Genomic DNA, 16130 nt, shown 5'->3' on the forward strand with positions numbered 1-16130 from the left:
CATCAGCTGGGCACACAAAAGTACAAAAGGCTTAAGTCTACTTTGACATTATTTTGTACTTTGCTTCTCTCTTTAAAAATGGAAACGTTCCTTCCCCTAACTACCAATTCGTTCCTCTGTCTACCTCTTCAGCTTATCATCTGCCATTTCTTATCTTAAACTTTCTACCCTAAGATTTGAATCTCTAACTAAATTACTTCTCTAAAAGCTCTGCAATTTTACCTGGGCTCTGCTTTTACAGTAATATCTGTCCCTTCTGCCTGGAATGGCCTTTTTTTTTTTTTTTTAACCTTATAGATATCTGTTTATCCAGGAAATTTTTTCTAGATTTCCTCTAGATACTGTCTCTTTCGTGCTATCTCTGTACTTTGTATTGAATCTGTCACAATGTATTGTCATACGTACTTACATACTGGGGTCCCCTATTAGCCTGGAGCTCCTTGAGGGTCTGATTCTGAGTACTGTTCCTAGTATGGCAATTGCCATATAATAAGTCTCAATAAATATTTTGAATGAAGCACACAGTACGGAATACCAATAATGGGGGAAGGATTACAAATGATTTAAGAAAAATCGAGTATCTCCTCTATGCTGTTCAGGGCAGTCTGTAGGAGAGAAAGATCTCAGAAGGTTCTTTCCAAGAAATAGTTTTCTAAAAGCCTTTCTAAATGCAAGGAAATTGTAATCATCACTGAGGTTCAGAAATCCCTTTTTACTAAATGTCCCATGTTTCCACTGCTGGGAGCTATATAAACCTGTCTGCCTTCTAGGAGTATATTATCTAAAGTGACAGCACCAGTGACAGCAGGCATATATAAGATGGCCTTGTCTGTGGAAGTTATCATACAAACATGAAACATTCAAAGCATACATGGGACATGGACATTTCTTTTTTCTTTTCTTTTTTTTTTTTTGGACACTGCTTAAAATAAAAGTTTAAATAAACAAGGAGCCAGGGAAGAAAGGAAACATCAGCTCAACTTCACTGAGTTGGTGGTGGGATTTCACGGGATCCCTGAAGTAACAAGCCTGGTAGGTTAGAAGCCCAAATATTGTAGCAGAAAGCAGAGAGATGGAAGACATCATTATTATTTGAGATACATGTATCATATCTATTCATATATTACCTCATCTCCATTTTATTGGTGAGAAAACTGGAGCTCAGAGCCTTACTCAAAGATGTTTCTCACAGTCACACAAGTGGTAAGAAATGGAAATGAGATATAAACCTGTTTGTCTGGCTTCAAAGCCTCTGCTCTAGTCATGAGACCACTTCACTTTAGAAGGGAACAGAAGGGTCATGGGTTAAGTGGAAGGCATATACATTTACAGAAGTAGGCATAAGGACAGGAGGGGGAATTAGCGAGTCAAATGCCAGCCCATAAAATACAGGATAAGATGAGAATTATTGTTTTCAAGAGGGTTGGAAAGAACGGGGAATTTGGTTATTACTATGTTTAGGACTTCCCAAGGAAGCAGAGCAGCAGCGATCATAGAATCGCAGTGTTTAGCTTTTGAAGGATCTCAAAGGCCACTTAATCCAACCATCTCTCTCCTACTTCCCTCTCCTGAAAATATCCCTCCCATATAGTCATCTAGTCCCTGACAAAATGCCTCTAGTGATGGGAGATCACTACTTCCTCTTTCTTTTTCTTTTCTTCTTCTTCTTCTTCTTCTTCTTCTTCTTCTTCTTCTTCTTCTTTTTCTTCTTTTTCTTCTTGGCATATCACTACTTCTGTTTTGGGATAGATTTAACCGTTCCTTTTATGTTGAGACAAAGTCTATCTGCTTGAGTTTCTACTTTTTAATTCTGTCTTTGCAAACTTTCAAGGTTAATCTGATGCCCTTAAAATGTCTTCACATCATCAAAAGCATGGCTTCTTGGCCTTGGAATCTTTAGAGCCTTCAGTGTCTCTCCATAGCAGGAGAATAAGAAGAGAGTAGTGGAGACAAAAATGAACGAGGACTTGGGCTAGGGGTTAGTGATAGATAGATCAAGAGCACATATATTACATAGAAGATGAGGATGTGATATCAAGAATTCAAAACCAATAAATAAGATCATCTCAATTAGAACATCATAAGTAAAATCATCCATCCTGCATATTTTGAACATTTCCCAAGAGACTAAGATACAAGGCACTACAGGAAAAAAGAGAAAAGAACAAGACTAGGTTCCTGACCTTGAGGAGCTTGTATTCTAGAAGAACTGAAGTCAACTGGAGCTAATACACAAAGCCAAAACAATCAGTCAACCAACCAAACTTAGGGAAGAACTCATGAGATTAGAATGGAGTGCCCAGGGAGAACTAGGTATCATTTCTACATTGAAACTCAGGTGGTCTAGTTCAGGAGGGAGATGCAGAAAATCCCCTGACAAAAAGTGAGTGGAGATGATGCCAAAGGAAGCCCTATAGAAGCAGCTGAGGAACTTTCTTATCAATGGTTTCCTTAAGGAAGACACGCATGAAGAATTGGTCATGACTAAAAAAAGGTGGTTCTTGCAGTAATGGTGCTCAGTGACGCTTGACTCAGCGGTCTTGTCCTGTACTAGATGTAAGCGTTAGCTCCTTCAGGAAATGTGGGAGAGTACCCATGGTGCCCATGGTAAGGCAGCAGTGACCCTGGAACTAGAACATGTGGGGCCCCATCTCTGGAACCTTTGCCATTTATTAGCTATGTGACCTTAGGGAAGTCCTTTCACATCTCTTAAGTCTCAATTTACTTCACTATGAAATGACATTAACATCATTCATCTCCTAGGTTCTTGTGATATCACGTGATATGTATGTTATGGTGTCTGATAACAGAACCTTATACCTGCTAGCTATTCAGTAATGTTCTTTCCTTCTTCTTAAAAGAAGGGGCAGGATTAGAAAAAGAAATACATGTACAGAGTCAATTTTCTGTTTCTGTTCATGTGCTTGGGCATTCATTCTGGGTAGGTTAACAATTAGGAGCAGGGCCTTTCATTGAGGGAAGACATTAGACCAGAATTTCCTCAAATGTAACTCTCACAGTCAAAATGTGTTTCTTATCCACACCATCCTATCTCTACATTACCAATTCCCAGGTAAGTTAGCTAAGCAGGGATGACAATGTAGGAGATTCCTGTTTAAAAGTATACACAAGGTGGAAAATAGGGCCAGACATGCCCCTTTCCAAGATGGATGGATATGGGTGAGTTACCCCTTTATAACCCTTTATCCCTTTCTGGGAAACCCATATTTTTACCTACCTTACTGCCAGGTTTGGGACCCCTCTTCTTTGGGAATTTCAAAGGTTCAGCTGACTTGGATGGGGTAGAGATGGGGTGGGGAATTAGGGGCTTGGGTGTCCGGCCCCGCTTCTTTCCTGGTTTACGCCCCCTCTGCCCTGGTTGATGGTCCAAGATAGTTTTGGTGCTGCTGTGGATGCTGGGCTTCTCAGTGTTCACATCAGATGCAGGATAGGGATTCTTTGGAATCACAACTGCAAGAAAAAGACTCATTCTATCACCCCCTCCACCCACCTGCATTCCCATCCCAAACAGAGGGGGGAAAAAAAAAGACTTGCTACTTCTGCTTGGGTAGTTTTATCCCAAGAAGCTAGTTTCCTGGCATCTGACCTAAATGTTAGAAAATCTCACAGGAGAACTGAATTTAGATTGGTTAGAATTGGAAGTTTTAATTATTTCTGGCAGATGCAGAGAAAATATTAAATTTTTCTCCCCAAGGCATCTAGTTAAAGCATATAAACAGAACCCATAGGCTCAGAGATGGAATGACTTTTAGAAGCCTACAATCTCTTCCTGCTAAGAATGAAGATCCAAGGCTCAAAAGAGGAAATGATACCTTCAGGTTACACAGTGAACAGGGGATAAGGACTTATGTTTTAAACTGGGCCCGGACAACCAAGTTAGGAATTTTCTACATCAATTCACTTAAAGTGTTAGTGTGATCATTGCAATGAGGAGTAGTGAAACACATGGACATACGTACACACATCTGACAGCACCTCTCCTTACACCCTTACTTTAAAAATTGTTTCTCCATATTACCTTCAAGGTGAAGTCCAAATTCTTTGCTCTGATATCCAAGCACTTTTGCGACTTTACCCCTGACTTGCTCTCCAGTTATGCCTGATGTCATTCCCTGACACACATTCCCCACCCCCACCCCCATGCTCTAGCCCAATTGTTTCCCGAAGTCAAATGTTCTGCCCCCGTAGCCCAATTGTTTTCTGCACACCATTTCATTCAAGCAAACATCAATACTCAGTTTTCAACACTCAGCTCCAGGGCCACCTCCTCATTGAGGCCTTGTGTGACTATTCCCCAAGTTAAGTCAGTGCCACTTCCCCCCCACACCCCAAGCATTCTATACATATCTATGTCAGTACACTTTCCATTTTATATCTGACTATCCATTTTCTCCTTAAGGGACATCTAATTCACTCCACAAATAGTTACTGAGCACTTACTATAGGTTAGCAAAACACCGTTTTCACTCTCATGGAGCTTACCTCCTCGTTGGGGAGACAGAAAACAGACAAATAAATACATAACATAAGGGCAGGTAAGTGCTGTGATTAAAACTAAAGGAGGGTGAGGAAAGCCCACTCTGAGGTGGTGATATTTACACAGAGAGCTCCCCAATGAAATAAAGGCAAAGCATTATGAAGATGTGAGGAAAGGGCCTTCCAGGTAGGGGGCACGTAACAAGTGCAAAGATCCAGAGATGGGGACATGTTAGTGTGTCTGAGAAACAGTAAGGAGGTCAGTATAGCTAGAATTGAATGAGTGAAGAGTGTCGGAGGTTCAGGTTAGAAAGGGAGTAGCAATAAGATCGTGCAGGCCTTTGCAGAGGATGAAAACGAATTTGAACTTTCTAAGTATGAAGGGAAGCTGCTGGAGGATTATGAGCAGGGGAGTGGCAGGATGTACTTGAAAGGAACCTTCTGGCTTCTCTGAGAGGTGGGAGGCAGCAGGAGTAGAACTAGGAAGGCTAGTTCATAAGCTAATTCCAGTGGGCAGGTAGAGGATAATGCTGTTTATGCTTCTAGGTAGGATATAATAAATTATGATGAAAATTCAGATACATTCTTGAAGAGACACTGCAGTGTTGTAGAAATCACAGGGACTAGATGAACTGGAACTCCAGACCTGAGTGGGGGAAGGGCTTCCGAGGTAGCTGACACTGTTTTGTTTCCTGAGGGCATTTGTCAGTTTGGGGCATGAACTGAGGCTCAGGCTTGGCCTATGCAGAGGACCTCTACTGGAGGAAAGAGAAATCCAATAGGTTGCTATGACTGATTGGTATTTGAGCTCCATACGTGTGTCCAATTTGCCCCATGGGACATTTGCTGAGTTCTGAGTCTGCGCAATGGAGATGTGAAGCTAGGCCGAGAGCTTATAACAAGGCAGAATGAAATCTCTCATAATTTTGTGGTTTAGGGGATAAATGAGGTCCCACTAGAAGGAGGAGGTGTACCTCAAACATACCTCCTCAAGATAAATGCCATATTTTGAAATTGTAAGGAGTAAGAGGTTAAAGAGCCAAACCCCTAACCTCTCAAAGGTAGGACAATCTCTTGCAATTTTTCAGGGCTAAGGAGATAGAGACCTATTAGGTTCTCAATCAAGAGCCCAGGAGGGCCCATGTCCAAGAAACAGGGATAAGCTACAGGTACAATCCAGACCTGGAGTAGCTCAATCCATGATTAGATTGAGAGAATCAGGTCCTTATCCTAATTAGATTAACAGAACTAAGGAAGAATTATATCTGATGGAAGATACTAGTGGGAGCCTTAACAGTTCTTTTATATAAAATATCCAGTATATCACACAAAAAATATTAGATATAATAAGAGGCAGAAAAAAGTGGTAATCAAGAGAAAATACAGACAATAGGAGATTTATATATGATCCAGATAGAGGGGGGCGCCTGGGTGGCGCAGTCGGTTAAGCGTCCGACTTCAGCCAGGTCACGATCTCGCGGTCCGTGAGTTCGAGCCCCGCGTCAGGCTCTGGGCTGATGGCTCGGAGCCTGGAGCCTGTTTCCGATGCTGTGTCTCCCTCTCTCTCTGCCCCTCGCCCGTTCATGCTCTGTCTCTCTCTGTCCCAAAAATAAATAAACGTTGAAAAAAAATTAAAAAAAAAATGATCCAGATAGAGGAACAGAGACTTTAAAGTAATCATAATTAATATGTAAAGAAAGTAGAGGAAAAGATGAACAAAATGTAAGAAAAGGTAACACCCACAGAAAACTGGAATCTATATGAAAAATTAAATGAACATACTGGAATTAAAAACATGAGACATCAAGAACTCGTTGGATGGATTTAAGGGAAGACAAGATCCAGCAGAAAAAAGGATCAATGAACTTGAAGAAAAATCAATAGAAAACATCCAAAATGAAGCAAAAGTATGGAAAAAACAGATTAGAGCATTAGAGACATGTGGGTATAGTCAATGGATCCAAAATATGAGTAACTATAATCCCAGAGCAAGAAGACAGAGGGAATGAGGCAAAAGTAATATTTAGAAACCAACGAAAGAAGAAAGAGCTCGGCAATTGACAAGCAGCAAAAATCTAAAAAAATACCTCAAACTATACCAAGACACATAACTGTTAAACTGCTGAAAATAAAATATAAAATACAAATAAAATGAAACACAGAGATAAATATTTTAAAGCAGTCGGAGAGAAAAGAGGCATCTTATCGGAGCATCAGTAAGATTGATGGCTGACTTTTTAACAGAAACTATAGAAGCCAGAAGCAACAGAATGATATATTAAGGGGCTAAGATATACAAACTGCCAACCTACAGTTCTATACCCAGTGAAAATTTCCTTCAAAAGTGAAGGTGAAATAATTATTTTCAGATAAATCAAAGCTGAGAGAACTTGTTACTAGCAGATCTAAACTACGGGAAATAAAACGGAAGTTCTTCAGGCTGCAGAAAAGTAATCCCAGATAGAATGATGAAACTGCAGAAAGAAATGAAGAGCCTAAGAAAGGGTAACTATGTGGCTAGATATAAAAGAATTTAGAACAAGAACTGACTATTTAGAACAAGAAGTTATAAAATGGTTTGTAGAGTTCACAATATATGTATTAGTAAATTATATGAAACCAATAGCACACAGGATGGAAGTAGGGGACAAAAGGAGTTAAACTTTGTTAAGAATTTTGCATTATTTGGGGACTGGTTACAAAAACGCTTATTTAAGGAAGACTTTGATAAGTCCATGATACATATTTGCATAGTATAGCTAACTAAAATAAATAAATTCTGCTGTGGTTAAATAATTATACAAGAATGTATACTAAAAGCTATGGAGAGAGAAATCGAAGAATAAAATATATCTGATTAATCCAAAAGAAGTCAAGAAAGGAAGAATAAAGAAATGAGGAAGAACTCAAAGAGAAAAGAGAAATGCAAAATAGTGACTTAAATCCAAATGAATGATTATATTAAATACAAGTGGATTAAGTAAAACAATTAATAGGAAAAAATTAACATACTGCACCAAACTTCCCCCATCCTAGTACCCCAATTAGATCTGTTTACATGAGGGCCTTGAAATATAAGGACACGTGAAATATAACATAGATAAAAAGATACAAACAGATGTAAAAACATATACCCTGTAAACATTAAACAAAAGAAAGCTCTTGTGGCTATATTAATGTCAGACAAGTCAGTCTCCAAGGCAAGAAGTATGACTAGACTAAAAAGGAACATTTCATCAAGATAAAATAGTCAATTCAAAAGGAAGCTATAATAACCTTAAATTTATATATACCTAATAACACAAAATATATAAAGCGAAAGTTTAGAAAACAAAAAGGACAAATAGACAAATACAAATTATGAATTGGAGATTTCAACATATCTCTCTCAGTAACTGATAGGTTAAGAAGCTGAAAAAAACAAAACAAAACAAAATGGTAAGGGTAGGGAAGATGTGAATAACTCAATTAACTAACAACATAAAATAACCAATTAACCAACCAACTTAATTGACATATATAGAACACTACACCCAATGTGTATAGAATTCACTTTCTTTTCAAATACTTATGGAATATGCTGGGTGAACAAGCAATCCTGAATAAAGTTCAAAGAATTAAAATCATACAGAACAAGTTCTCTAACCACAGCAGCATTAAATAATTAATTAATTACTGTTTTAGTCTCAGCCACAGTCTTCAATAACATTTATTTTTATTAAAAAAATTTTTTTTAATATTTTATTTCTGAGAAAGAGAGAGACAGAGAGTGCAAGCTGGGGAGGGGCAGAGAGAGAGGGAGACACAGAATCCGAAGCAGGCTCCAGGCTCTGAGCTGTCAGCACAGAGCCCGACGTGGGGCTCGAACTCATGAACCGTGAGATCATGACCTGAGCCGAAGTCAGGCGCTTAACCAACTGAGCCACCCAGGCGTCCCAATAACATTTATTTTTAGAAAACACTGTTGCTTTGGTGTTTTAGGAAAACTTTTACAAATCCCTCTATATTAATAAATTCTAATGCAGCAGGAAGATAAACAAGTTAGTGTGTTCAGTTCCACTACCAGTAACACAGAAATATTTACAGCTCTAAAAACACAGAACTGCAGGCAGGAACTTAAGGAATTGCAGATTCTTCTGTACCAGCTAATTCAACTTATACATCTGCATTCATCTGTTTATTCTAACCACTGCTTAATAAACGATGTTTTAGAAGTGACAAGGAAGATTCTTATATTTTTCTGCTTTGATACCTTCAGTCTTTTTTCCTTTTTAAAAATTTTTTTATTTGTGTATAGTTAACATACAATGTTACATTAGTTTCAGATGTACAACACAGTGATTCAACATCCCATTATATGTTATGCTATACTCACAACAAGTGTAGCTGACATCTGTCACCACACAATGCTATTATAATATCATTAAGTACATTCCCTATGATGTAGCTTTTATTTTCACACCTTATCCATTCCATAACTGGAAGCCTGTATCTCCCACTCCCCTTCGTCCAACCACAGTGGAATTTAAATAGGAATCAATAACAGGAAATTAACTGGAAAAATCCCAAATGCTAAGAAATAACTCAAACACCATAAAAATAGAAATAAGAAAATTCTTGGAACTTAAAATTCATGAAAATATGACAGATCCAAATGCGTGAGATTTAGCTAAAGCGGTGTTCAGAGGGAAATGTATAGCTTTCAATGTTTATATTAGAAGAGAAGAAAGGTTAAATAGTGATCTAAGCTTCTACTTCAAAAAGCTAGGAAAAGAACAGCAAACTGAACTCAAAAAAAGTAGAAATAAGGAAATAATGTGAGTGGATAAGTCAATGGAAAAAAGAAAGCAGACATATTACAGAGAAAATCATCAAAGGTTGGTTCTTTGAAAAGATAACCCCTTGACAAGCATGATTAAGGAATGTAAAAAGGAAACACAATCTACGAATATCAAGAATAAAAGAGTGGATTTCATTATAGATAACCCAGACATTAAAAAGATAATAATAGGACATAATGAATAACTTAATGCAACTACATTTGAAAATTCAAATGCAACTACATGGGAAACTTCCTTGAAAAGATGACTTATTACAATGGACACAAGACCAAATAGAACATGAAGGGCTGTGTACATAATAAAGAGATTGAAATTGCAATGAAAAACCTTTCTGCAAAGAAAATTCCAGGCCCAGATGCCTTCACTGGCGAATTCTAGCAAACATTTAAAGAAGAAATAAAAATAACAACAGAGTGTACAAAGTCTCTTCAGATAAATGGAAGAGGGACACTCCCCAACTCATTTTATGAGGCCAATGTAATCCTCATACCAAAGCATGACAAAGATATTACAAGAAAACAAAACTATAGACTAATATCCCTCATGAGCATAGATGCACAATCTTTAACAAACATTAGCAAACTGAACGCAGCAATATATAAAAAGGATAATATATTGTGACTAAGTAGTTTGTATCCCAGATATACAGATTGTTTAACAACAGAAAAAAAATCAGCTGAACTTACCACATATACAAGATAAAGAAGAGAACCCATATATCATCTCAATAGATGCAGAAAAAAAGCATTTGACAAACTTTAATACTCATTCATGATAAAAATTATCAGCAAATTTGGAATTTCCTTAAGGCAAGGGCATCTATAAACAGCAGAGGCAACAGCACACTTAACGGTGAAATATTGAATACTTTATTACTGAATCATGGAACAAGATAAAAATATTCACCATCATCACTTCTATTCAACATTGTACTGCAGGCCAATGTAACAAGAAAAAGAAATAAAAGCTACAAATATAGGTTGTAAAAAAGAGCATTATTTGCACATGACATGATTTTTTACATAAACCATTCCCCTCCCACCTACAAAATCTACTTAAAATCAAAAAATGAGGGCACCTGGGCATCTTAGTTGGTTACACATCTGGCTCTTGACTTTGGATCAGGTCATGATCTCACGGTTTGTGAGATCGAACCCCACAATGGGCTCTGTGCTGACAGTGCAGAGCCTGCTTAGGTTTCTCTCTCTATCACTTTTTCTCTGCCCCTTCCCCACTTGTGCGCTCTGTCTCTCTCTCTCTTTCCCTCTATCAAAATAAAGAAATAAACTTAAAAAAAATTGGAAAGGTCACTAGATATAATCCAATATACAAAAATCTATTTCTATATATACTAATAATTAGAAAATGAAATTTAAAAACCCTAAATCAAATACTCAGTGAAAGATATGCAATACAATCACACTAAAAACTGTAACACATTCTAAGAGAAATTAAAGAAGATCTAGATAGCACACGGTCATGAAGAGATCTGTCACTTTCAGGGTTTAGAAGACTCAAATTGCCCTCTCAATGCTCATCAAATTGATTTAAAGAGTCAATGCAATTCCAATCAAAATCCCAGCAGTTTTTCTGTAATGTGTGTGTGTCCAAATTACCAAGTTAATTCTAAATTTTATTAGGAAATGCAAAGGATCTAGAATAGCCAAGTCAATCTTGATAAGTAACAGCAAAGCTGGAGGGAATACGTACATCATTAGATACATAGACTCATTATAATAGAGTAATGAAGACATGTGATACTGGTGTTAAAGACAGATAGTCAAATAGATCAATGGAACAAAACAGAGTCCAGAATTAGACCTACATATCCAGTCATCTTATTTATGACAAAGGTGCCCCTGAAACTGTATGGTGGTGGTGGTGGTAGAGGGCAACACGACTTCTTCAATAAAATTGTGCTGAGTCAAATAGATATCCACATGGAAAAGAAGGAGACTTGAACCCTACACTTCATATTGGATACGAAAATTAACATGAAATCTGAAACATCAAACTTTTCCAAGAATACAGAGGGCACTATCTTCAAAACTTTGGTGGAAGCAAGATTACACATGGCACGCAAAGCATGAATTACAAAAAAACTGACCCATATGACTTCATTAAAATAAAAAATTCCTGTTCCTCAAAAGACAACATGAAGAAAGCAAAAGTGAAACCTAGGGAGTGGGAAAGGATACACAAAACACGTAGGTCAGAAAAGTAATATCCAGAAAACATTCAAAATCTCCTAAAAGTATGGAATAAAAAGAATGACATTCCACTTGTAAAAAGATGACACTGGAAGAGCCATGTCACAAAACTGAATATACAAATAGCCGATAAGGACATGAAAAGTTGCTGAACATTATTGGTTACCAAGTAAAATGCAAATTAAAGCTGTGAGACACTACATCTCCCCCAAAATTGCTAAAATGGAAGGTCTGACAGTAGCTGAATCGGTGAGGAGTACCAAGCAACTAGCACACGCGTGCATCGCTGATGGCAATGGAAATCACTCTGGAAAACCACTTAGCTTTATGCTCTCCCCCAGCAATCCCACACCTTGGGATATACCCAAGAGGAACGAGTGGCACAACCACCAAAAGACATGTACTAGAATGTTCACAGCAGCATTTTTCAGAAGACTCCCTGGGAGGGATTTCAGGCATTATCTAAAAGGTCTGAAGATACACATACTCTATGATTCAGCAATTCCGATCTCAGGTATAAACTCCAGAGACATTCTTGAGCGTGTACACTTAACATACATGTAAATGAATGGTTATAGCAGTGTTATCTGTAGTAACTGAAAACCTGACATGATCCAATGCCCATTATCAGTAAAATGTACTTTTAAAAAACGTAGTTTTCAGAGTATGGTCTGAGAACTCCTTCCTTGAAATCCTTTTGGGGGTCTGTAAGATGAAAATTATTTTCATGATACTAAACCATTATCTCCTCTTTTCACTCTCACTCTGTCACATGGAGTTTTCCAGAGGCTATATGTGTGATATCTTCATTCTGACAGCTAATGGAGTATGTATTTGCATAATATACAAGTATATTCTTATGTTTTAAAAAGTTCTAGGTTTTAATTTCTAACACAGTGATATGGATAACCCCCAGAAAGACCTTGGGGTCTTAAGGGATACAAAAGTTTCCTGATACCAAAGGATTTGAGAACCACTGATCTCTAATTATAATCACTTCCTTGCCTTTCTTTTTCCAACACACTTACCTAGAAAAAACCCCAGTCTAATTCTCTACCTGTTCCACACCCAAACCTCAGTAACTTAACATGCCAAATGTTTAAACTGATTACTGTAAACCCTAAGATTGCCCCCTATATCTCTAGTAACAGACTATGGAACCTGAGCTGGGCAGGGAGGTAAGTCATTTATTTACTTTGGAGTTCCTGCCATCACATGACAAGGTGCCAAGTTCCTAGCTGGGGCCTAGCACATGTTTGTAGAATAAAAAAAAAGAAAACAGATATAAAAGATGAACTGAACAGGGCTTTACCTGGCCTTCTAACAGTCAGAAAATAGTTGTTTTTCCTCCTTCCTCTCTTTTCCCTTAAGGCTAGATATAAAAGTCCATGATGCCAACTGCTAAAGAGGTTGCCCTCTCCAGCCTGAAAGATCTGGGCAGAAGAAACTAACCAATTATATTTAACAGTTCAGAAAAATCAGGGCATGCAGGTCATGTGTGAGAAGCTAGCACTGAGATTAAACTTCATACTAATTTAAAAGCTTCTGGATAATGGATTTCTTAAGCTGTCCTTAGGGATTCCAGGATTTGGAAGTTCTTCCCATCAGGAAGCCCTATTCTGCCACATTCTAACTTAATTATCCTAGTTGGAAAAAAAAAATTAGAGTGCTATCAGGGGACTGGGGATCTAATTCTAGTTCTGTCCCTTATGGTATGACCTTGAGTGTGTCATTTAAGCACAATCTTTTCTTATTTTTCCAAATGTAAATAATTAAATAATTTAATGACTGCCCTACTTCAGAGAGAAATGAAAGATCAGAATATTCTCCAACACATTTTGATGCTACTGAGTTTGACAGCATCATACCCTTAACTGACAAAATTCTTGGACATTCATGTGGCTTCCTAACAATCTTGTGAAAGCTGCATATTATTCTCCTTTGCAACTAAGGAGAGCAAGCCTTGGAGAAGTGAAGGGGCAGAGCCAGGCAAGATTCTAGTCTTTGGAGTCTTCACTGGCACACATTCTGCCATATAGCCTAGGAGGAAGAAAGCAATCTCTCTTCCTTCAGGAGTCCGGGATGGGGCAATTCATATGTTAATTAGTTGACCACATCAGTTGAAAATTTAGTAAATTATCTCAAGTGAAAAAAACCCCAACAGGATTGTTGTCCTAGAAAAGCACAATGTTGAGAAGGTTAGTAATCTTTACACAATTAATCACGATTCAGTGGGTATGGACTGGTGTAGAGAAGGCACAAGACAAACCTGGAACACACTGATCAGTAAGTAACAGGGATGCTCAGAAAATGATGGGGTCATGCCAAGAGGACACAGGAGCCAACTTCAAGGGGTTTCCACTGGCCAAATCTGGAATATTTTGAGCATCAAAACAAATAATGATAATAAATTATTATTGAATCAACTAAGTGTGGGTCCATCCTGATGTAACTAATGCATAAATAAAACACAGACGAGAAGGCAAAGCTGTTGCTTATAGTAGAACCCCAACTAATAAATGTGGAAGAAGTGAGGGAATTAGAAAATAGCCATTTGGGTAATAACTGATTCAGGCAAGACTCATCAACAGATGCTAAAACGATTGGGTGAAAAATTTGGTGAGAAACAGGAAATTTATAGTCTCAAAGTATTTCTCCACTGGAGGAATTTCTCCACAAGATTATTAATTAATTACAAAGGAATGAACTGAAAAACTTGGTAGACACCGCCTTAACCAAGTAACCAAAGTTACTGCGGTAATGGGACAAACACATACCCTGTATCTCCAAATGTGATACTTTGAGAAGAATGTCACCTCAAGCTCTGTGCTGACAGCTCTGCTTTGGATTCTGCGTCTCCCTGTCTCTCTGCCCCTCCCCGGCTCACACACTCTCTCTCCCTCACTCTCTCTGTCTCTCTCTTTCTCAAAAATAAATTAAACATTAAAAAATGTATAACTTGAAATGTATAACCAAAAATATATAGCCTAACCGTGAGGTAATATCAGACAAACCCAAATTGAGCCTCTGTCTATAAGATAACTGAACAAACATTTATAAAGAAATATTGAGGTCATGAGAGACAAGGAAGAATGATGGAAAGACTGTTCCAGATTAATGGAGACTAAAAAGACATGACAATTAAGTGCAACTCATGAACCCAAATTTTCTTTTCCCAAAAGGGCATTATTGGGACGATTGGCAAAATAGGAATAAAGTTTATAAATTAGCTACTGGTATTGTATTGATATTAATTTTCTGGTTTTAATAATGTTAAAAGGCCTACAGATTAGCTCTAAACACCGTATCAGTGTTAGTTTTCTGATTTTTTTCTAAGATTTTATTTTTAAGTAATCTCCACACCCCATGAGGCTTGAACTCACAACCCCAAGATCAAGAGTCACGTGCTTCACTGAGTCATCCATGCACCCCTAATTTTCTGATTTTAATAATAGTACTATGCTTATAGAAGAGCATGCCCTTGCTTTTGGAAAACATACACTGAAGTCTTTAATAGTAAAGGGACATTATTACACAAGTCATGGTCAAATGGTTCAGAAATATGTATTACTTATTTAGAGAGCCTAATGGTGCAAATGTGATAAGTGTTAGTATTTGGAGAATTCTTTCTTTAAAAAATTTTTTAAGTTTATCTATTTATCTTGAGAGAGAGGGAACAGGGGCAGAGAGACATGGAGAGAATCCCAAGCACTGATGGTGCTTGGTGCACTGACAGTGTGGAGCCCATTGTGGGGCTCCATCTCCTGTACTGCAAGATCATGACTTGAGCCAAAATCAAGTCAGATGCTCAATCTGTAAAGAACTTGCCAAACTCCACACCCAGAAAACAAATAATCCAGTGAAGAGATGGGCAGAAAACATGAATAGACACTTCTCTAAAGAAGACATCCAGATGGCCAACAGGCACATGAAAAGATGCTCAATGTCATTCCTCATCAGGGAAATACAAATCAAAACCACACTGAGATATCACCTCACGCCAGTGAGAGTGGCTAAAATGAACAAATCAGGAGACTATAGATGCTGGAGAGGATGTGGAGAAACGGGAACCCTCTTGCACTGTTGGTGGGAATGCAAACTGGTGCAGCCACTCTGGAAAACAGTGTGGAGGTTCCTCAAAAAATTAAAAATAGATATACCCTATGACCCAGCAATAGCACTGCTAGGAATTTACCCAAGGGATACAGGAGTGCTGATGCATAGGGGCACTTGTACCCCAATGTTTATAGCAGCACTTTCTTTCAACGTTTATTTATTTTTGGGACAGAGAGAGACAGAGCATGAACGGGGGAGGGGCAGAGAGAGAGGGAGACACAGAATCGGAAACAGCTCCAGGCTCTGAGCCATCAGCCCAGAGCCTGACGCGGGGCTCGAACCCACGGACCGCGAGATCGTGACCTGGCTGAAGTCGGACGCTTAACCGACTGCGCCACCCAGGCGCCCCGCAGCACTTTCAACAATAGCCAAATTATGGAAAGAGCCTAAATGTCCATCAACTGATGAATGGATAAAGAAATTGTGGTTTACATACACAATGGAATACTACTTGGCAATGAGAAAG

At 38.2% G+C, this 16130-nt stretch overlaps 1 protein-coding gene across 18 annotated transcripts in view; it reads right to left on the minus strand.

Annotated features, from left to right (window-relative positions):
- SCMH1 (Scm polycomb group protein homolog 1) overlaps positions 1-16130 on the minus strand; it is a 188452-nt gene that overhangs the window by 40340 nt on the left and 131982 nt on the right. For 15 of the 18 annotated variants that reach the window (XM_043574578.1, XM_043574579.1, XM_043574581.1 and 12 more), the window contains one exon: positions 3239-3471. The exons of the other annotated variants lie outside the window; for them this stretch is intronic. In XM_043574578.1, the coding sequence (XP_043430513.1) occupies positions 3239-3471 (233 nt within the window). The remainder of the gene's footprint in view (positions 1-3238; positions 3472-16130) is intronic. 18 annotated transcript variants of the gene reach the window in all.

This window comes from Prionailurus bengalensis, chromosome C1, assembly GCF_016509475.1.
Source record: "Prionailurus bengalensis isolate Pbe53 chromosome C1, Fcat_Pben_1.1_paternal_pri, whole genome shotgun sequence".
NCBI lineage: Eukaryota > Metazoa > Chordata > Mammalia > Carnivora > Felidae > Prionailurus > Prionailurus bengalensis.